The sequence below is a fragment of the Struthio camelus genome, chromosome 5, assembly GCF_040807025.1.
Source record: "Struthio camelus isolate bStrCam1 chromosome 5, bStrCam1.hap1, whole genome shotgun sequence".
Taxonomy (NCBI): domain Eukaryota; kingdom Metazoa; phylum Chordata; class Aves; order Struthioniformes; family Struthionidae; genus Struthio; species Struthio camelus.
Window position 1 is genome coordinate 41741285 of NC_090946.1, and position 23513 is coordinate 41764797.

Below are 23513 nucleotides of genomic sequence, written 5' to 3' on the forward strand. Positions count from 1 at the left end.
TTGATCCAGATGGGAGTGTGGTATCTTATGCGCTTGAGGTTCTGATCCTGAATTTTTTCGGACGTATTAATTGCAGTGTGTAGGGATTGAGATGCCAAATACTGATTTTTTTTTTTTTTTTTTTTTTTTTTTTTTTGCTCAGATACAAGTGATTCTCTTGGGTCCTGACAGAGCTTTTTCTGTGAGGAGTCCTGGATTGTTTCAAATGGTTTGTGCATTTGCTGAGAAGAGAGCTAGCCTAGCCAGATCTTTGCCCTCGTTTTAAAGTGGCAACATTTTGCTTCTTGCTAGTGTTGGACTGCCAGTGTTTAACTTCATAGAGCCACAGTTTTATATGGCATATTAACCTGAAGCTGAGATACCCAGCAGCCTGAGAACTTTTGATTGTAGCCACTCCTAAAAGCCAAGAACGTCACAAGTCAGGAAAAGCAGAAGTCCTAAATGGAAAAGTAATCCGATGCCATGCTGGTTTCTAGATCCAGCCCGTGTTTTCTGCCGAAGATTCTTGATGTTAATTGTACTTAAAACAGGCAAGGCTGGGGAGAATATATTGCTGATACCAGTATTAAATTTGGCCTTGAAAGCTGCAGGACTCTTGCTCTCTATCACTAGTGCAGTCTTTTTCCTTTGAATGTATCTGGTACCACATCACAAAGGTATATTACATTGTGCGCAGTAGTAAGGTGGATCCAAAACCGCTCCTTCTAATTTATGGTGACTTTTACTTGGCATTTGCCTATACAATAGTATTCAGTCACTTCTCATGTGATAGTGAAGTTGTTCTATACAGTTACTTATGTGATAGTAAATACTAAACTTGTGTGCTTGTCAGGAAATCTGTGGTTTTTATTTTTCCTCAGATCTGAGTAGTCTTCCTAACTCCAAACGGTATCTTTTGCGGAATGCTCATTTTACCCTTCTTTGGGAAGAAGGGAACTGTCTTCCTAGTGGCTCTCATTTTTGCTAGAAAACCTAATGAATTTCAGATGCTTGGTTAACATCGTGTGACATATAACATTACGTATAACATTAAGTGACACAAGAATAAAACGGTAAAAACTTTCTCTTGGAACTCATCACCTTTGGGAATTTGAAACAATTGGAATTTTTTTCCTTTCTGATGCATGCTGCAGTTTCAGGAAGAAAAGATTCATACAGACTTGATGAGTCCATGTCTTTTTTGTCTGGAGAGGATCAGAGTTCAATCCTCTCTCTCCTTTTGTTTTTTTTTTTTTTTTTTCCTTCCTTCTTTTCTCCCTGGCTATAAAGAGATGTTGTAAAAAATCATGCTGTCTTTACAAAGAAACAGGCAGCACTCCCCCTGCCCCCCCCCCCCCCCCCCCAGTTAAAAACACTGTGTGTTTTCAGCTGTTGAAGATAAGGCAATTTTTTAATGACCATACAGAAACATGGCAATATCTGAAAAGTGTAAAGTAGCAGCATGCAGTAACTTGCTGACCTGTTACCAGACAGCACACTTCAGCTGGATCTGCTGGGAAAAGGAGAAGGTTCTTAATTTGCTACTACTTGAGTACAGCAACTGAAACTTAGCAATACTTCTGAGATGATAGAAATGAAGCTTACCTGTATGGTGATTATGGTGATGTCTTTGCTGACATATACTTAATGTTGCAGTTCATTCTCTTTAGGTTGTTTGTGTTTTATTCCATGATGCGCTTGTTTGTTGGAGTCATTCTCTGCTCGTTATCAGGGTGTTTTTCACTTCGTGACCTTAAATTTAAATAATGAGTTTTGCATATGGGTGAAGTTCTTACTTTTGTTTGAGCGTTAAACAAAGCTAGGCTTCTTTTTGAAGGCAACAGAATAATTCAAGTGGAGCGTCAAGAAAAATAATCTCTGCTTTCTTTACTTATTTTTTTTAATGTAGTTTGAAAAGAGATGGATAGCATCTTGACATTTGACATGTTTCTTTACAAAATGGTAGATTCGTGTATTTACTGCTCGTTTTCTTATGCAGAGTTGAAAATTACTTCTCACAAGACTGTATTTGAAAAAGGAATCCAACAGATCTGAGATCTGTTCCCTGTCAGTTGTTTTTAGACTGCGAGTAATCAGGTGACTATGTTGCCAGTTACAAACATAAACGTGTACCACCAACACAAGATTTCTGCTATATGTGCAAATCTCGTTCTGTGTCCTTAAGCCTTGGCAAGTCATACAACACTTTTACTTTCAAAGCTCCATATTTAAAATGCAAATTCCCAGACTTGTTGGCAACAGGATCAACATTTGTAGATTTCTCTAGTTAAAATCCAAAATAGATGTTCTTGACTTCAGACTGTAAGATGACTGATCGACGACAGTCATTGCTTAAATTCACCGTATAACAGTATTTGACTTGTGCGTCTTCCAGAAAATACTGTTAAACGGTGGCAGCCAACAAGATGGATTGTTTAGTTTTCTAATAGCCTTCCCCCCGCCCCAGCTTCCTAAAAACAGAAGACAGACGAGAAGGCAGGCTAGACTCGATCATATCAGTAAGGACAGTCTGGAGAGAAAGCAAAACAAACAAACAGCTCCCCCCAAACAACCTACTGAGATCAGGATCATTTGGTGAACTAGTCCTGAGAGCTATCTGAATATAACTTGGTATCATTTTGTTTTCTTTTGCAGTTCTCCAGAACTGTAATGTAGTTTCTCTCGTCTCTTATTGCTGGTTGAAACTGAAGTATGGATGGCATGTGGTATATGTTTTTGCGCAAGAAAAGCTTTCAGTAGAGAAAGAAGGGAATTCTAGAAAAACTGGAAAACTAGAAAAGCCTATATATGACTTAGTGGCTTATTTTTTAATAAGAGTCTTGACTCTTTTTTTCCTAATCTCTCTTTACATTGAGACGTTTACTTGGTATTTGCCTCTTGTAGTGGGACTGAAGTTGAATTCTGTGGACCCAACGATGAGCATTGACTTGAAATACTTGGGTGTGCAGCTGCCTCTTTCCTACTCAAATTACTCTTTGTGGAACTATCTGGGAACCAATCCCAATTCTCCAGGTGGGTAGAATATGAATTTGCTGAAATCCCAAGTATTGTCTTTTTATTACTGACGATCAGAGGATGGGAATGGCCAGTTAGTTTGAAGAAGGGCCGCTCTCTCCAAAGAGATTAAAGCAGTATTACAGTAACAAAATGCAGTTTCTGGCCAAGTAGTCCTGGTTAATTTTGACCTGGTGATCTTCAGCCTTCCCTCTTTTGGTGTTGGTTGTAGTCCATTAAAAGAATCTGTCTGACTTACTTTATGCATGCATCTTTTATCTGTTGGACTTGGATTTTCTAAATGTAAACATACATCTTAGCACCCTCAGTGTGCTCAGAAAAAGCCCAGAAAGTCTACCCGTCTCTAATGTTGTCCACAGTTAAAACCAAAAAAGTTATCTCTTCCAGTTTTGAGCGTCAAACCTTTTCTTGAGACATAGAAGAGTCTGAAGTGCAACTTGAGGGCTAAACTAGAAATGTAATAGTGTGCCTATAAGGGGATTCACTTGCATGCTGCTGTTTATCTCTCCATGCTGCTGTTTATCTCTCTGGTCACATTTTGAAAGTACCTCTTGCTCTTTACAAGAGTCCTCTTTTATCCCCTCCTGCCTTTCTCTTTACCACTTCTTGGTTGTCTTGTTGGAAGCGGTGCGCTAGGGCCAGTGACTCCAGATCTGTGATAATCCTATTCTTCTGCTTAAAAAGATCTTTAAGAAGCGTCTACAGTAAAACATAGCCAAAGAGTACAGCATGCGTTTAACCTTGGCAACAGCAGTTTTTGCACCCATCCTGTCCTTCAGCAAGGAGTTATGTCTAGTCCTTGACAGCTGCATACTTTGGCATGTTAAGAGATTTAGCTTAGTATACATACAGAAATAAATAAATGAAGCCTTTCAGTTTGTTGTGCAAAAGTGAAAAAATGTTTTAGCTGGATCTTCGTATGTGCAAGACATCTTCCCTCTGTTACAATGGGTACTGTTCATTTTCACTGGGGCAGGTGAACTTGAAAGCCAAAAGCTCAGAAAATGAAAAGCAATCATGAGAAATCCTGGAGAAGGCATTTATTTCACTGATAATTGCTTGTTACAAACCTGTTGACCAGATGTGCTTTTTCTGGTTTTGTTTCCTGTTAAGTATCCAAACAAATGTGATGCCCATTATAATGTAACTTTGATTCTAATACTGTTGATAGGTACTGTTGATAATAATACACTTGTTTCTTGTACCAAGTACGGGAATACTTACTTACCTTCGGTCTCTTGCTCCTATTGTAATATTCCTGTCACCTTCTCTTTCCCCCTCTGCTGTTTTTGGGAGCTGGTAAAGAGGCAGAGCTTGTATCTCAGCTCTGTTTTTGCTGCAGAAGAGGCAGAGTGACTTCAGGAGACCTGTCAGTTCAGTGTCAAATTTCAATTGTTTCTAGCCTGGCAGGATGTAAAACAACCAGACAGAGCCCTATTAATTTCCTACAACATGACTTAGTCTCCAGAGCTGGTGGATAATTTGACAGAGCTGTCTTTGTTTGCGTTCTGTGATTCTTCCCTGTCACTATCCCTAATTCATAGTTAGCCAGATTTGGCCGAACAGTGAGTGTTCAGTGAAGTTTCGGCAGGTCTTGTAAAAGTCATTGGCTGAATTAAGAGGACAAATTCAAATTATTTCCTTTGTTGAGGGAGGCTGTAGTATGAGGTCAATATTTTCCTGTTCCCTTTTGTCCTGCTAAATAACTGAGCCTCCCATTTGTGTTTTGGAACCAACTGTTTGTACCCTTGATAAGGGAAGGTGGATAAAGCTGAAAATACAGCAGAAAACAGCTTTTTTGGGGGATAGGAAACGTGGGTACACAGGAGAGAACTGCACAGGAAACCAAGCTTTGTTAGTTTTTCTGTTGCTTTCTCTTTTTTTTTTTAACATAAGTTTTAAGTCTCCTTATTCTGGGTTTTGATTTAATGGTGTTCATATGTCTGAACAGTAATAAGCAGAGTTTGCCAGGACAATGATTACAGTCAAGCTTGATTTATAAACTGAGGCTAGCTTTCTTCTTTTCCAGATACTGGATTTCCTTTTGTTTCCAGGACAGGAAAGACAAATGATTTCACCAAGATTAAAGGCTGGAGAGGAAAACTTCATGGTGCTTCTAGAAATGAAGGTTAAAAAAATAAAAATAAATAAATAAAGAGAGAGGGAGAGAGAGGTCAATGTATATATTGCTAATACCCTTTTCTTGACCTGTCAATAGATCTTGCGGTTTGTTTACTGTGTGTGTCTTAATGAGAGTTTCTGTGTATGGTGGTGGTGTGTGTGGGGGTTTTTTTTTGTTTTTTTTTTTTTTTAATCAAAACTGTCATGAATAAAGAATTTATTGGTATTGCTTCCATGACCAGAAGGAAGGCTTATGGGCAGAAGGGAGAAAGTTAGAGTTATTTAATCTGAGTACGACAAAAATTACATTTACTCACTCCTTCTGTGTAAAATAGAATACAGCTCAAAGACAGCACTGAAATAGGTTTTTGTTTTGTTTGCTTATTTGTTTGTTTTTCTCTTCAGTGCTGTGCTTATTTGAGGAACTGTGGTTATTCCAGAATTTTGGTGCCCCCAAAGAACTTAATGAATGACAGTGATCTACTTTTTTTTTTTTTTTTAAATCAGTGCATTTTTAACTCATTTTAGAAAGGATATTCCTTGCATACTAGACTACTTTGTCCTGACTCAGAGGAAATAGATATTTGGCAATTTGCCACTTCTTATTTTGAATTTGTACATATACTGTAGCCTTCACACTTTAATACAGTATGGTGTGTGTAGAATTTCCACAAAAGCAGTTGTTCAGAGAGCTGGCTGTGTTTCAGAGAGGTTCATGATACTATTGTATAGATTAAAAAAAGATATATATGCATTTTTTAGAAATATGTTTACCTCTGTTTTTTGATTATTACTTGTCAGTGTACTTTCCCAGGAGTTAAAGGGCTCTTGAATTATGTCTTTTTTTAGGTGGTAGTTCAGAAGGTTCCTTGAAGAATCGTTCAGCCTTCTGCAGTGACAAGCTGGATGAGTACCTGGAAAATGAAGGGAAGTTGATGGAAACTAGTATGGGATTCTCTTCTAGCACTCCAACTTCTCCTGTGGTGTATCAGCTCCCCACCAAGAGTACTAGCTACGTGCGAACACTAGACAGTGTTTTAAAGAAACAATCCACCATAATTCCATCAACATCTTATTCATTCAAGCCTGTTTCTGTGTCATCTACCTCTAGAAAGACAAAGACTCAAAACAGACAAACATCTTCAAACAGAGTAAAATCATCCTACAAACCTATACTGCCTTCACCTTTTTCTGTAAAGCAGAAACATAGCCTTTCTGCATCAGGAGAAAAGGCTGCTAAGTCCCTCTCAAGTAGCGGTTTGACTAACCAAGCGGATAATTTTATGGTGCCAGCTCTAGATGAAAACATACTGCCAAAACAAATTAGTCTGCGCCATGCTCCGCAACAGCAACAAGCAGCTCGTCCACCAGGTTTGTCTAAATCTCAAGTGAAGTTAATGGACTTGGAAGACTGTGCTCTCTGGGATGGGAAACCACGGACTTATATTACAGAAGAACGAGCAGACATCTCTCTGGCAACTCTGCTCACCGCTCAGGTAAATCACAGTAGTTTCCTTCCTACTGTCACTTTTCCATGTCTGTTTACTTTCTAACATTGCTTATAGATGTACAAAATAAGGCTGAAGCTATTAAGGAGAAACCAAAGCATGTTTCTTTGACCAGTGAAAGATGGGAATTGCTGACTTAGTATAGTATATGGGGGGAAAAAACAACTCTGTTGATAGCGTATGTCCTTGAAGCATTCTTTATTCTTCTTGCCCTCTTCAGAGGAAGAAAAAAAAAGACTACTAATACAATTTCTCTTCAGTATCTTAGTTGCCTTGGAGGCAGTCTAGTTGAGCTTTTGATTATGTTCCTTCATTTGTTTTGTCCAGTAAGAAGGGGTTTATAACTCCTATGAGAACTTTGTAAATGCAGTGTTGAAAGTTAAGGAGAGTCATTAATTGTTAGTTATCTCAAATTTTCACTACAAAAAAAAATTCTAGTTAATCCGGTTTCTATTCACTAACTGCATTTCTTGACTATTTGTCACTTTTTTCCAGTAGCACTAACTGCAGAGAAATCCTAGTCGCGTAACTTGATTGTCATATGATAATCTCTTTTACTGTTTTCACAAGCAGTTTATTACCCAGATTGCTTAAATGTCTCAAACTGCCTCTCAGAAGACTTCAAATACAGAATCTCCTTTGTTCTGTTTTTCAGTATAGATGACAAATTATCGCATTAAAACTATATAGTTGCAGTGATTGTTCTGACTGAACTTCAAATAGTTAGATTTTGTATATGATTAATTTCATCGCATTAATATTTCCAGTGTGTACTTATTTTTTTTTTTTAAAAACTTTTTTAGGCTTCACTCAAAAACAAACCTATCCATAAAATAATAAGGCGGCGAGCACCTCCTTGCAATAACGATTTCTGTCGACTGGGTTGTATCTGTGCCAGTTTAGCACTGGAAAAGCGTCAGCCTACCCACTGCCGCAGGCCAGACTGTATGTTTGGTTGTACTTGCTTGAAGAGAAGAGTGTTACTGGTAAAAGGAGGATCAAAACATAAGAAAATACTGAAAAAAGCTGTGCGTGGAAATCTTGTGTTCTATGGAACACAAGAAGAGCAGCAAGAGGATGAAGATGTGGAAGAAGAGGGTGATGGGGAAGATGAACAGAAGCAGAAAGAAAAGAAGAGGAGAAAAAGGGTGGAATACAGTGAGTGCTGCTGGGCAAGAGTGTGGGGTGATTTTTTTTTTTTTTTTTTTTTTTAACAGCTTTGCGGAAATTACCTTACTTTGCAAGGGATTTTTGTTAGAATATAAAAGTAATCACATTACTAAATGCAGAAATGGAGGTGAGTTCCAAGAGATCTCTGCAGCATTTGCTATGGTATAACTGATTAGCAGCAAATCATGCTTTTACCTATCTGGTGAGCGTTTTTGGTGCTACTTAATTGTTTATCTTGATCAAATAGCTAGAATTTATTTTTGATAGTTTAAACTCATACTCAACTTTCCAAACCTCTGCAAAGTCTAAGAGTATGAGATACTTACATGGCTGTCAGTGGTGGTATTCTTCACTGCCATATTTGCAGCGTTCTCTCTTTCTCCTTGTATTTTCAATTGCAGTATATAGCTGCATAAGTTTGTTGACTTCAGTGGAAATATGATAGTTTATAGTAGTTTCAGGTTTGGCTTAAGGTATGCTCAGAAAGACAAAGTGGCAAAAATGAATTTAAATTTTCAGCTTCTTGCTACTAATATTTTTAGCAATATTTAGAAACAGTGCTGCCTAGTGTTAAATTCAAGGTAGCTTGTAGAATAACTTAGTTCTGCCATAGAACTCTGATAGAAGAGTCTGGTGTTTTTTTGTGTGTGTGTGTGGTTTTTTTTTTTTTTTTTTTTGACATGTTGAAGTATATTGCATCAGTGAAGAGCATCCATTCTGTAGCATTTTTCTTTATTTGCTATCATTGTACAAGTGAGAAATAGAAAACAGTGTAGTATCATTTTTATTTTCATTTCCTGTTGTTTGTGGAAAAAATCCCAGTCACTTTTGACTAGGATTTGAGCCAAGTAAAATCAACAGTAGTATTTTCTGGCAGTGTGAACTAGTGATTGCTGCATGACTAGATCTTAGGCTCAAAATAAAATTTGTTACTGCTGTATGAGATTATATTTCCACTTACAAGTAAACTGTTTATATTTTTCCTCTTTTTTCCAGCTATCTGTGACTCAGAGCCAGAACAACCTATTAGAAATTGTCCACTGTGGGTGAAAGTAGAAGGTGAAATAGATCCAGAGCCAATTTACATCCCAACACCATCTGTTATTGAACCAGTTAAACCTGTGGTATTGCCTAACCCAGAAGTCTCCCTTTCTAGTAAGCATAGATCTTCCGGTGGAATGAAATCGGGCAGAGTGTATACTCCTAAACCCAATCCAGTGGTAAGAAAGGAAGAGATATATGTGTTTGTTTTGTGGTTTTTTTTTTTTCTTTGCATTAAAAAAATAAGCACTGCCAAAAACTTCTGTACTAGGCTATTTTAGATAAAAATTTGAGATGAAAGGCCAAGATTTACTGCCGGCAGGTATGTTGGTAAGTTAGGATAGGACTGTGTGTAAATCTTTAACTGTCAGTCTCGTGTTGAGAATTTATTGTCGCAGTACACAGAACGAAAGATGACTGTGATTCCCTAAGAGCCTTTCATTTTAAAAACAATTCAATAATATATCTTATGTTTTGAAAATGATTGCTGATCCTGTATAATGTTTGTGTAACTTATTAGCTGCATAAAGTAGCCTAATTAGTGAATGACTTGCCAAACAAATTAGGATACACAGGGTATAGGGTAATTCTAGAAGCTTTTTTGTTCTTGTTTGAGGCTTCGCTGTCAATATTGAAAAAGTTTTCCTTTGCCTCTCCCCTCACCTTTATCTAACAAAAGTGACAACAGCAGTAGAAAAACTTCTTCAGGCGTGATGAGGCTCAACAGAGTTGCCATTTAACGCATACCAGATGAAGCTAACTAATGCCTGACGCTCAGGACTTTCTCTTGTTTACAAGAGTATCTAAACAGGGTTTGGTGCCCTTCCCGCTCCCAGATGTGGCCTGAGCTATGATATTGAGAAGGAGGATTGAGGCTGAAAAGCTGGAGCTTTCTTTTTTGATGGTTTCTGTCAAAGTGCTGTTAGAATGCAAAAGTGATTTATAACTCTTAATGTGTGTCTAGATGGGAGTGGTTTACTTCTCTCCTTTGGTAGATTCGAGAGGAGGACAAGGATCCTGTCTACTTGTATTTTGAAAGTATGATGACTTGTGCAAGGGTCCGAGCATATGAACGCAGGAAAGAGGAAAAAAAGCAACAGAAGGACCAATGCAATTCAAAGAGCTGTAGTACAAAGGTAAGAAATCACACGGCATCCAGCCTATATCAAATAATAGGCAGAAATACTGAAAACGTAAGTAATCTATTTGTTCCTGAAACTCATACCTGACCTGGGGGTCCGACTTGCCTTTGATTGTGATAGGACTGTGGATCCTGAAACATGCAGCAGTGCTGGTAAACTTTGCTTGTTACCATGATTGAATCTGTCTTGTCTTTGGAAGTTCCTGGCTCCCAAATGCATCATCGTGCAAGGCTGGAATATTTATTGTTCAGAGGCCTGTTCTGAGATGAGATTTGTATTATTGGCAAAGTTAAGATATGCTGTATGGTTCTGAATAATAGTATGATTAACTTGTTTATTTTATGATGTGATTTAGTATGGAAGAGGATACACAGGATGAATGTGTTTTTTCTTATGATTCTTTTCTCCTCCAGGAGCAGGAAGCAGACCTTCAGCCTCCTGAGAAAGCAACCTGTGAGATGGAAAAAGACACTGATAAATCGGGAGGTAAGAGCTAAGTCTTCAGTATACTTCAACCACTTGATAGTACCATGTGTTTGTGTTTTAAAAAAAAAAAAAAAAAAGTGGAGGTATTGATGAAAGAAAAGCCCATTTGCCGGGGGAGTTATTACAGTTGTCAATAAAAATTTTATCATGTGCTTGCAGTTGCCTGATTTCTTAAGCAGTTCTATATGTGTAATGTGGGAGGTACAACAGCCTAAATATCTGGTACCTACTGTTGCTCTAAGGTTAAAACGACCATTACTACCGTAGCTTGGTTAGCAATAAAAGATGTTATCACACAGCAGACTTGTGTTCAAGATACTGGGCAGGAATGGAGGTCACTGATTTTGTGTGTGTGTGTGTTATCGTTGTTGTCGTTGTTTTCTTACCATTGCTCTCTAGTTACTGAAAAATTAATAAATTTCCAAACAATGCTATGAGGCTGGGTCCTCATGTTCTCCACTTAGAATTGTGTGGGACAAGGAAGTGCCTATACTTTGGAGTTGTTTGATGTTGAATTCTTTAGTTCGAGTTGAAAGGTTGAATTGAATTTTTTGCCGCACGTTATGTACACTGGGTTTGAGTTTCTAGTTCATAAAGTAGGCTAGACCTCTGTGTTCTCTTTCAGTCTGAAGTGCCCCAAATCATGTTCTGAACTTTAACCTGAGACATTAAATAGAGGCGTTGTGTCATCCGCTAATGAAATATAGCTGCCTTTTTAAGCTGAAGCCTTTTACTGTTTAATGTATACAACAGCACTCTACATTTAAGGATGGGAATGGAAAAATAATACAACTAGCTGAAGATGTTGATGAATTGGTAGGTCAAAATTAAAACTTGACCAGGACACAGGGCTCAACATCCTTACAGTTTTGCAAAAAGTGCCATTGGATCTCTAATAACAACAAAAGGTCATGCTTCTATTTTACATCTTCTGCAAAAGACAGTTCTGCTAGCAGCATGTTTGCCCCTAATGCCATTATAGGACGCTGGTCCTTTTCTGACTCCAAGGGAAAAGCGCCATCTGTTGAATAACCAGTGATGCTTTCTACTGCATGTTGGTGTTGCGTGGAGGTCTTTCATCCATGTACTGAACCAACCCAACTTTGTTTAGCTTGTGAGATGCAATGGGATACAACCTGAGATGGTATGGCTGCAGGGAATGAATCGTGAGAAATAGTTTAGTCTTGCAGTGAATTTTCGCTTGCTTGTAAAACTCTGCAAAGGGAAGTGATGCTTTGAACAGATTTCATTTCTTTTTGTTCCTGTGCGGCTGAGACAAGGGTGGAGGTGGGCAGAATAAAACTGTTTGAAAAATCCAGGTGATTAAAATGCCATAGTATTGCAGAAACCTATTTCAATTCTTTCTCAGAGAAAAGCTGGTGGTCTTCCCGTAGTGAGGGGGATTCTTCCTCCACCTCCCATGTTCATCACACCACTCCAGGTGGACCAACCAAACTTATCGAGATTATCTCTGACTGCAACTGGGAGGAAGATCGCAATAAGATCTTGACCATCTTATCACAGCATATCAACAGTAACATGCCACAGTCCCTCAAAGTGGGTAGCTTCATTATTGAATTGGCTTCAGAACACAAAGCCTGGGATGAGAAGAGCCCTCCTGTCTACTCCTCCAGAGTGAAAATTTCAGTGCCGTCCTGCCAGGACAAGGATGAGAAGCCTGAGATACCTGTCTTGGAGACTCCCGATAGTGGAGTGCCATCACGCAAAACCCCAGAAAATCTAAAGTTCTTGCGGGCAGACACGTTGGACAAACTACGGGAGAAGTTGCATGGGGGTAAAGGCTTGCCTTTTTATACAGGGCTTTCTCCTGCAGGAAAGCTGGTTGCCTACAAACGCAAAGCTAATATGAGTCCCTCAGGCTTGATTCAGGTGGGTCCCTCTGCCTTTACTGTGAAGATTAGATTCAGTTTCTTCCAGTATCCCAGAAGCCCTTAAAAGGGAAAATAAACACACTACTTTTTTTTTTTTAACCCTAGTCTTTTGTCTATTCAAACAAGGATTCTTAGTATCTGGGAAGCATTCCTGCCTCTTCTATAAGCTTGTTCCTTTTAAGATTCACTCAGGAAATCTAATTCGAAATCTGAAGGCTGCTAGTTTAGATGGTCTTTTTGGCCATTTGGCTCTCGGTGGCCCAAGTGCAAAATCTTTCTCAAGTTCTTTCTGGTGCTTTGGAAAACTTACTGCAGATGCAGTTGACGGTTAATACTTTTAAATGAATGACTGTTGGAGGCCATAGAGTCTTTTTTTTTTTTTTTCCCCCCCTCCCTGAGAAAGCGTACACTGGGACAAAACTTTAAAAATAAATTATAGTCATTAAATTGCCTTTTGTTATAGCTTATTGTTAATCTTCACTAATAACCTGACTGCCTCCTCTTTGCAGCATATATGCTGGTCATCAAGAGACTTCGTAATCCTAAGTTTAAAATGAGTCATTTCACTGCAGTAACATGCTGCCAACTTGGTATTATCAGTTAATGGTAGATACTGTAGGGTTAAAGATGAAGATTTCTGCTTTTTCAGTCAAAGATATTTGAAGTTATAGTAATACTACTTCCAGGGAAGGCGTATGAATTGGAAAATGAGAGTAAAATTTGTTTTCATGACATTTTACAGATATGGTGCCCTTATAAAGAGAAGCTAGTGGAGGGGAAAATACAGGGGGAGAGATTTCCTGATTTGGATAGTTGATAAATTTAAAAAGAGTCCAGGCCAAGACTTTCAGGAGTGACTTCTGACCCTGGGTATTTTAAAAAAGAAAAAAAAAAAAAGAAAAAGAAACTGACTAATCAGTTCAGCATGTTTGATTTTACACTCTAAACAAATATTTAACAATTTGAAAGTAAAATGTGACATTACCAAAAAATAAGTGTAAAACTTCCCATTTTCTATTGACCACGAGGTTCAAAGCCTGATATGTAGAAAGATGCTGTGTTTTCTCTCTCCCAGGCAGCTGGTTACAACCACAACTCCGAATTTGAAGTTGGTCAACCTATTGTACCTTAATTAGCATATCAAATGACACTGCAGTTGACAGTATTTTTACAGGCTCTTTAGAGTTTTGTCCCACTGTGTATGGCATTAAGTATTCTTCTGTGATAAAATTCTCAAATCTAATGAATTTGTTATCTGAAATTGTCCTTAAATTTGAAAAAAATATTTTTACTGAGGAGTGAAGCATAAATAGAAGGGCAGGAAAAATATTTGCTAGCTTCACCCTAAGTTCAGTGACTGCTGGTGCTCCGTTGGACTCTTTGGTTCTGTATGAGAGTCTGAGTAGCATCTAAAATGTCAGTGTTTTAAAGCTATAATAGAGATACTTTGAATTACCTTGGGCGGAAAGGAAGTTTGTAGTTCCCATTTTGAATTGCAATGTTATTCTGAAAAGAAGACTTGGAAGTCCCATGGAATGAAACACCTCTCCAGAGGTGGTGAATTAGCTTTTCTTTTTTTCTTTTTTTCTTTTTTTTTTGCTTTTTTTTTCTCTTCACAAAATTTCCCTTTTCCACTTTTTTCAGGTTAATGGTAAAAGTTATCCTCAGGCCAAACTGCTTTTGGGACAGATGGGGGCATTACATCCCGCCAATCGGCTAGCTGCTTATATCACAGGCAGGCTGCGACCCACAGTACTTGATATCTCAACCCTCAGTACTGTGATCTCCAAAGTAGCATCCAATGCTAAAGCAGCTGCTTCCGGGACACCATCAGTCCAGGTGCCCACAACATCATCTCCCAAAACTACATCTTCCACCAGCACTACTTCAACCCCCACTGTGACGACTCTGAAAGCTCATGTCCCAGCACAGAGACAGATAGGTAGGTTGGAACTTATTACTGTATTTTAAATTGCGTGAAGCTGAAATAAAAAATGAGTGTACAGCGTTGCTGTTGATTTCTGTGCAACAGTGCATGCTGCCTTTGGCTAAGTTGCCTACCTAAACTGCCTCTGCAATAAATAACTTCTTTGTCTAAAACAGAAAGCTTTATTTTGACTTCAGAGATGTTGACTATTAGTTACTTTATTAATACCACTAGAGCATATTTTCAAGAGACGAGAGTGGATGGAGACAGTGACTGAATGTTAAGCTTGGATTTTTGTTTTGAGAATTTTCTATGATTTTTATTTGCTTTTCATCAGACTTTGGGAAGTTGTTAAGGTGAGGGTTAAAAGTAACAGGATGACTCTAATCTATGGTTCTTCACTGTTTGTTTTTCTGATGGTATTGCACTTGTAATTGGAATTCATGAAAACAGCAAAGATGCATGAAGCAACACAGTGAAAGACAAGATGATCCAAATCTGGATTAGGGAAACAACAGGTGGGCAGCCAATACCACACCAGCCTGTAATCTCATTGGATTTCACAAGCTAAACAGGGTTGGACTTAGTCAGCATTTGAATAGGAAACCCTCCAGAGTAATAAATCAATAAAGTATCAGAAGACGGATGTGGTACTCGTATCTGAGTTGGTACTGAAATGGTTACCCCAGCATGGCAAGAGAAGAAATTGCTCTTGAATGTTTCATTTTGCATGAGTTGTAAAATCTAGCACCCATCCACGCGATAATTTAAGATCTGAAGAAGCTTTGCAAGAGAAAAGGATGTTAACCTGTGTCCTGGCAAAACTCTAATTTTTGGTTAATTGTGTTGTTTTTCTGCCTAAATTTTCCTTGCAGTGTAAACAGAATGTGTTGCTTTCTCATCCTGTAATAAAACTTCTTGTATTATATGTTTACACAATATTAAAGAGGTCGCTGCATTTCATTGATGGGTGAAGTGATTGTTGCATACAGGACTTGCTAAGTGTTTTGGCACCTTCTGGGTTGAAGATGCTATGTGTATGAATAACTTGAATATTCAAGTGGGCCTTGCCCAATACTAATGCTCTGCGCTATACCCAGGTTCTGCTCCTCATCTGTAGGGGTCTGGAGTAATACAGACTCAGTGTTCTGATCCCTGGTGAGCAAGGGATGGGGAGAAGGAGCTTCCCAACAGTGATTACTTCCAGTTGGTTAATTTTGTCCCATCCAGTCCTCAGCTTCATGAATGCCCTTGCAAGGAGAAGGGGACTTGGCAAACCCTATTTTTCCCTCCTTCCCCCCCCCCCCCCCCGAAGTAGCTGTGTAACGTGTGGATACAATAACAGGGGGATGAAAACCAAGAAGCAGTGAAAGAGGAAGACTGCGCAAAGAAGCTGTTACAGGAAGAACTTGAGACTTAGAAAATATCTTATGAGCCCATTATCTCACTTAGCTATTTGTTTTCATGTACTGAAATTATAGTTTGCTGTTGGTAGTTTCACAATAAAGAACATAACCCCTTAAGACCCGATTCTTCTGTATGGCCAGAAGGAAGTGCAACAGAAAGCTGTAGAAATGGGATAAAACAGTTATATTTCTAATAATGTAAGGCATGTTCAGGACTGCCACGAAGGTTTCAATTTAATTACAGAGTGCCCTTTCAGAAAATAGGGGCCCAAATTCTTGCTGAAATGACTATTGTAGCACCTCATGAAAGGCAAAGAGGAAATCTATTAAAATTTTGACCTGCAAGTTTTTATTTGCAGCTGCCCGACCCTCACCTGGTGGTGTGTTCACGCAATTTGTGATGAATAAAGCCGGCGCCCTACAGCAGAAGATTCCTGGAGTGAGCACACCCCAGCCTTTGTCAGGGCCGCAGAAGTTCAGTATCAGGCCTACACCAATAATGGTTGTCACTCCTGTGGTTCCCTCAAGGCCATCTTCAGTTCACTGCAGTGTCTCTCCTGGGGTCACTACAGCCACTACCACTTCTCCAGTCACTGTAGAAAGTACCAGTGTGGCAGTATCTACCGTGACCACTGCCAGCCAAACAAGACCTAATGAAACTGCCTGCTCTCCTCCTGGAATTGCAGTCACAGGTGCTCCTGCAACTCCTGGAATTAACACCTGTACTGCTCCCTCACCCACCACACCTACTGCCGCAGTGAACGTAACAAAAGCAACTGGGATGGCTACACCAGTAGCAACCATATCATTCCCTAAAACTGTAGTAACCACCTCAGCAATTACTCGTCCTGTTCCCACAACGTCCACTTCCACAGTTGTACTGACAACAACTGCAACAGCTACATCTGTGGTGACCACACCAACTTCCTCTGTTGGCTCTGTTCCAATTATACTCTCTGGAGTTAATTCAAGTCCTACGCTGAATCCAAAACCAGGTAAGGCTGGGGTGCTTTGTGTTGTTACTGCAAACGCTTTTTTTTTTCTTGCCTTCTTTGTAGTTGGAATAAAGCCTGTAACCGTAGAACGCAATTTAAATGTAGATTTGCTCCCCTCATCCTTCTTTCCAAAATAGGATAAGAAATGTAATCTCTTAAGTTGCTTGTTTGAGTCCAGCCTAAGCCAGTAGAGAAGAAAAAAACGCAGCTAATTGTTCAGTGACTGCTATGAAATGAGTTGGAAGTCTCAGACCATTTCTTGGCCCGTAAAAATGTATAACATAATTATCACTGCAATGGCTAGAATTGTAGTACTGGCACAGAGTCCAAGAAATAGGTGTGGAGTTACCCTCTTACCTTTACATGCGAGTCTTCTGGGTCATGATTGAGAAATGTTGACAGAACAGTGAGGGGAAAACTGTAACTGGCCTGGTGCATCCTGTGTATGTTCTGTGAATAAAAAGATACTGATGTAACACGCTTTCAAGTAAGTTTGAAGAGAGCAGGTTGTTTCCAAAATGCTTATGCTTGTTCTTATTACAGATAGCGCCTGATTTGTAGGATGTTTCTTAAGCTGACTTTATATAACTTCTGAAATTTTTCAGAGGATGCTATTTCACAAGCTGCAAGTAAGACTCCCCCAAAAATGTCTCCTGGAGCAGAAAAGCGTGTAGGACCTCGACTGTTGTTGATTCCAGTGCATCAGACGTCTCCTGCTCTGCGACCGTTAAACAACATGCAGCTTCCGCAGAGACAGAGGATGATCCTTCAGCCTCTCAGGAGCCCTGGTGGTGTGAACCTGTTCAGACATCCTAATGGACAGATCATTCAGCTTGTCCCACTGCATCAGTTTCGAGCTGCTGGTGCCCAGCCCAACGTGCCGCCAGTAATGTTCCGCAATCCAGGTACAAAGTTCAAAGTTTGTCTTGACTGCCTAGCGTGTTGCCCAGGAACAGACCGTGCAGTAGATGTCTCTGTGATGCTTGTTTTCCGTCCTTAAAGTAATCGGATGGAGTGTAGTTTGGTTCTGTGCGAGTGGTTAAAGAGCACGAAGCATAATTATTCAGATGTAATGCAACTTAAACACCGTATGTCTAAAACGCAGAAAGTACAGTTAATAGCTAAGTCACTGAAATGTGGGTTTTTGTGCTGTAAGTAAAAGGGCCTGTGTTTGTGACAAAGGAACCGCGTGCTCTGTCTTGTCATCACTTCAAGGGAATTGTGTAGATCTGACTATTTAAAAATAATTCTTGTTGGATGTTCTTTTAAAAAGAAAGAGCTGTTACCTGTGCCTTGCTGTGGATGTATTGGCTTATTCCTGTTACGTTTCGTAGGTTTGTTAGTGCTCTTATGCTTGATGTTCGGATTGAATGTTACACTACAGTATAAAATTGCTGTTTTTTTCCTCCTAACAGTATGAGAAAAATGTATTTGATTTCTCAGATGTTTCTCTTTTTATAGTGAAGGCAGGATTGGAAAAGTTCCTTTGCTGTTAAAAAGGGGAAGAGGTAGAATTTGTAGGCATCTGACGGAATATAGGTAGGATGCTTGTTGAGAGTGTTGTACATGTTTACAAACAAAGCACATGTATAAATAAAACATACTTTAAATACGTTTTTACTTTCTGTCAAAATTTTTCTTCTGTTCTCTTCCTTATAAAGAGGCATCTTGAAGAGACGGAGGCAGAATGGGGTTGGAAATTGAGATGTGAGAGCAAACAGTAGCTAGCAAACGATGCGGGGAGAAGAGTAATGGGTCAGGTCACTTGCAGAGAAATACTCCTGTGCCCTCGCTGAGGTCTGAGCTTGAGATGTAGTAAATCAGTCAAAAAATGCATTAAAGTTCCTTTCTAGTTTTGGATGTTTGCTGTTACAGGAGAAACCTAGCTGCTAGTGGTTGTGTTTTTCCTCTTTGTTTTAAGGGTGTTCCTAGTAGGGGTCGAATGAATGAGTAGAAGAGCTCATTAAGGGGAAAAAGAGCATGATATAATCACTTAATCTTGTGGTAGTTCTTCTCTGTGAAATTCTTTTCCTGAAAAGTAGGGGTTTTAATTAAACATATTTTTCTTTTGCTTTGCTTGAGGAAAGTCCGTTTTCCCCATTTCTAATAAATGGGATAAAGTGACGGGTGAAAAGGGGGAAACCCTAACTAAATGCAATGCCTTTTTGATTAAAAATCTTAAAAGTGAAACTTGTCATTAAATCTCTGTCAGTTCTAGTAGCCACCCTCTGTGTTTTATAGGGGTATTTCATGTAAAAATTCCACGGTAAGCCTTTCTTTATGCAGAATCAGATTTTTCACTGAGAACTTGTGGTCAAATACCTGGTTGTATTGTGATCCTTGAGAACTCCACCTGCTTCTAGTACAGCATCACGTACTGAAACTAAAAGGAAAGACTGATTTGAGGAAGTATTAACTGGCATTTTATTTTCCTCACAGGATCAGTTGTAGGAATTCGGTTGCCTGCCCCTGCCAAGCCTTCTGAGTCACCTGTATCTCCCACTTCCTCTGGGTCTTCCACTTCTCCTGCCACAAATTCAGCCACACAAACTGCAGGACCAAAGTTATCCTCTACAGCTAATCTGACCACTCAAGCATCTTCTGTTCTTCCTTCGGTACCCAGTTTTGTCTCGCAGGCAGGCACTCTGACTTTAAGAATCTCTCCTCCCGCTGCTAGCAGCGTGGCAAATCAAACAGGCTCCGAGTCTAAGATAACCTGCAGCTCAGGTGGTCAACCCACTACTACTGCTAGTCTCATACCTTTACAATCCGGTAGTTTTGCTTTGCTTCAGCTCCCGGGACAGAAGACAGTGCCAAACTCCATTCTTCACCATTTTGCGTCTCTCCAGATGAAAAAAGATTCCAAGAATGTATTCCAGAAAGATGACTCAGGTGCTACTCAGCAGAAAGAGAATGGGAAGGCTTCACGCTCAGAGGAGGTTGAAGTTGTGGAGTCAGAGGTCACGGTGTCAGATAGCAAACCAGAAGAAAATGAGCTGTCAGTAAATCAGTCAGATAATGTTGAGGAGTCAGCATCCTGCACAGTCACACCTGACAGAAATTCCACTTCATTGGAGACAGCGGAGAAGGATTCAGAGGTGCTAGAGGGTTGTTCAGATGATGTTTCCTCTCTCCAGCATGATGTTTCTGCAGATGTTGTATCATCAGATCATTCGTACATCAGTGAGAAGCCAAACGATGAGCAAAACGATGTGGTTGCTGAGGAGAAAGAGGATTCTGTCCATTCTGAAGCTGCAGGAGAGGCTGTTTCAACTAACTCTGAAACCATTTGTAGATCATCGGATCAGTCTTTAGTTGCTCCTGTAGATAATGCACGCCCACAGAATCTCAAGAATCGGGAAACTACACAGCTGAAGAACCGTGCAAAGGAACAAACACGTGCTGAACACGCAGAGAAACGAGGAAAAGAACGAGAAAGAGATGCGCAGGCACAGATCAGAGACGGCGACAAGGCAAAGTCTGGGCAGCCCCAGAGTCAAAAAGAGCAAGGTGCACATCTGGAGAACAAGGAGAAGGAACAGAGAGGGGCTGAACCACCTCAGAGCAAAAAAGAACATCAGGACGATGCTTCTGTGCAGCCGGAAATGGAAAGGAAGGAGTACAAGGACTCTACCGAAGCGGAAAGTATGAGGGAGAAAAAAGGAAGGAAGCCTGAAATTGGTTCTGCAAAAGAGCAGGATAACGCTTCAGGAGAAAAGCAGACAGAACATACTGAGGAAGGCAAAAGAAGCATAGCCTCACAGGAAAGCAGTAACACCTCTTCCCGACAACAAGATGCTGTTGATTGTCAGGAAGAGTTGAAAGCAGTTAAAGATATTGTAATACATGCCAACAGTTCTTGGAGCAAAATATCGAGCATTGCACCTGCCCTGGAGAATAAAAGTGATGCAGATAACAAAGCTGACGTATCTGATAAAGATGACTTCCTGACACCAGAACAGAGGGCGCAAGAAGCCAAGCATCACAAAAAGGGTTATATGCCCACTATTGATATTACTGTTGATGATATGGAAGAGGAAGAGGAGGAAGATGATGATGAGGATGAGGAGGATGAAAAAACTGATGATTCTGCTGATGAGATGCTGGATGGTGGTTCTGACTTCCCAAGTGAAGAGGAAGTAGATGTTGAAAAAGTGGTAAGCATTTAACTGTTTATGAAGGGTTTTTGTTTTTTTTTTTTTTTTAAATTGAGCAACAAGCGTGTCAGGACCATGGATTTGGAAGACTCTGTATGATGTTTGTGTCCTAGCGTTTAGTTTCTTTAGAAAATCTAGATATGGGTTCCAAGTGAAAATATTTTTGATTTGTTAGTTAAATAGTTCTTCATCGTGAGCGTTATATGGCCTTCCAGACGTCTGTTTCTCGGGTAAGAACTGAGTGACATTGAGAAGGCTGTAATAGAATCATTGTGTGTTGTCTTCCTCCTGTATTGACTCAGGCAACTTGGTTCCTCGTAATGTGACTTAGGATCCTAAAACATAGCCAGTCCAGTATTTCCGCCATCCTAAGCTGTTTTCTTTTACCTAGATTTGTAGCCCTGACTAGTTAGCACCTATTTCTGGAAGGAATCTTTGAATTTATCCTTACATTCTCTTGAAATTTAGCTCTAAATTTGAGTGTCAAAGCTGTCATTCCATATTTAACAGAAAACAAAATTGATGCAGAAGTCACAGAACTATCGTAACAATGTAGTTAACATAGAAAAGTTATCTTTAGATATTAATGCTTTTTGAATTTCCATCAAATTCCATCCCAGACCTAAAACAAAACAATCCCACGCATACCTACTTGATATATTTGATAATGTCAGTTTGTGACTGAGAAACAGTGTATTGTTACCTGAAGTACCTGATGGTTCAGTTTTGGAAGTGATCCAAATGAATGCCAAAGTAAGATAGCCTTTTCTTAGTGTGAGATAAATGTGGAAAGAGAAAAACTAGAGTGGAGAAGAATTTAAAAGCAAATTAATTAAAATTTGAAGCAATTATGTTAGTGTTCAGGATTTTGAAAGTAAATAATTCTTTTAACCCTTTTGTATTAATGTAGTCCTTTCCTAGTTGAAAACCGGATTAGACTTCTTCCTCTTTTAAGCCCTATGCAGAGTTATTCAATTAAAAGCCAACAACTTTTGCTTTTAGAGAATCTGTTGTATTTAACTTCCAGAAAAGTTGACTAACTATTTAATGCTCCAGCTCACAAGTCTCAAGACTAAAGGATAGCAACTTGGCTGCGTGAGGGTGAGGGAACTGAAAACGACTATAATTTTTTGAAGTTCTTCCAAGGTTTGGGGTTGAAAACTGAACTGTTGTTGCCTTGTTTGTATAGGAGGGTGCTCACTTGGTGACAATTCTGTATGCTTCCATAACTTTCAGCAGGGTTATCATCCAGTATGAGAACGATGTTTAATATGTGCCAGACACCTGGTAAGCTTTTCAGACAAGGAAGTCTTAGGGATTTTTTGGTAAGCCCTTGAAACCGTAGTATTTGGGTCTGTTATCAGGGTTGATGTCAAAGATTATTTGTTTTGCTTGTTCTATATAGGATGAGGAAACTAAAAAATAATAATCATCAGAGATGATAGGAAATGTTTGTTTTGGAAGAATCTTAATGTAGAGGCTTTAGAAACTGCTTCATAAAATACATCTTTAAATGTTTTTTAGAATGGGATGGTAAACCGTATAGGGGTATGTCTTCACTGTTGCTCACACAAACTTGACTAAGCCAGCTCTGGTTTATAGAGCAGTAAAGGTGAGGAGCAACGTATCTCATAGTGGACTGTAGAGCCCATCTGGTTTTAAATCTAAAAATGTAAATCCCTGGCCCTTTTCCTTGAGAGAATACTTCAAAGTAAGGAGCTTGTCAGCGAGTGGATCATAATTTTATCACAAAGAACTGAAGGGGCCAGAGAGCCCTAAAGTTTGGGAGGATTGTAGGTAGGGAGATTCTTCCCTACTTGAAGATCTCAGAAGGTCCCGAGAAAGAGGAAAGCGCTTCTTGATTGTCTATTTGTCCTACGCTCCACAGGTCTACTTGTTATGATTGTTCCTTAGTTCATAAGGAGAGAGACCTGTTGCGATTAGGATCCATTGCAAAGAAAAAAAGAAACAGGGCACTGTTGGTTTCTCTCCTTGCTGCCTTCATGTTGTATCTTTGAGAGACCAGCTGCCTGAAACACTGCATCCCGCTGTGACTCTGGCAAGTCACCTCTGTATTGCATATACTTTCAGCACTTTTCCCTGCAATTTTAATGTCAAGCACCCAATGATTTGCGTGTTTGGAATAGCTTGGGACTTTAGGTGAGAGGTTTGTCTAATAAGTTAAGTTGGTTCTTTCCTGTTGTGGCCCCCCCCGCCTCCTCCACCCCCCCGCCTTTGGAACCTTGTGAGGTCCCTTAGGGTTTCCTCTCCCTTCAGCAATGGTAGCCCTTACAGTTAGGGAATTGTGAGCGGGACTAAAGAGTAATCAGCTCTCTGGTCAGAATTTGTGGAGGAAATGCATGTGATCGTGGGTAATAGAAGTCTGATTGTGCAGAGTATGAATAGGATCAAATGCATTCATCTCTTGTGCCTGAGATTTGGAGACAGCAAGTATGGGCTGAAAAGATGTCGTTAGTGGTCTGAAAATGTGTACTGCAGTAGGAATACAGCGTGAGGCAGCATTATCTTTACATCTTTTTGATTTGTGGCTATCGCACTGCTTTTAAGATTAGCATGGCTGATAGGCCTCAAAAGAGTGGGAGCTGTTCAGCTCTAAGAGTTGTTCTCAAGCTTGGTGGCTAATGTGATCTAC

At 39.6% G+C, this 23513-nt stretch overlaps 1 protein-coding gene across 9 annotated transcripts in view; it reads left to right on the forward strand.

Annotated features, from left to right (window-relative positions):
- The window catches only part of MGA (MAX dimerization protein MGA), a 65323-nt gene that overhangs the window by 21455 nt on the left and 20355 nt on the right, over window positions 1–23513 (forward strand). For 8 of the 9 annotated variants that reach the window (XM_068945949.1, XM_068945947.1, XM_068945952.1 and 5 more), the window contains 12 exons: window positions 2884–3012; window positions 5045–5143; window positions 5986–6632; window positions 7448–7802; window positions 8811–9034; window positions 9851–9991; window positions 10411–10483; window positions 11853–12373; window positions 14020–14317; window positions 16068–16703; window positions 17309–17608; window positions 19143–20860. In XM_068945949.1, the coding sequence (XP_068802050.1) occupies window positions 2884–3012; window positions 5045–5143; window positions 5986–6632; window positions 7448–7802; window positions 8811–9034; window positions 9851–9991; window positions 10411–10483; window positions 11853–12373; window positions 14020–14317; window positions 16068–16703; window positions 17309–17608; window positions 19143–20860 (5141 nt within the window). The remainder of the gene's footprint in view (window positions 1–2883; window positions 3013–5044; window positions 5144–5985; window positions 6633–7447; window positions 7803–8810; window positions 9035–9850; window positions 9992–10410; window positions 10484–11852; window positions 12374–14019; window positions 14318–16067; window positions 16704–17308; window positions 17609–19142; window positions 20861–23513) is intronic. The other variant, XM_068945956.1, reaches the window with a different exon arrangement.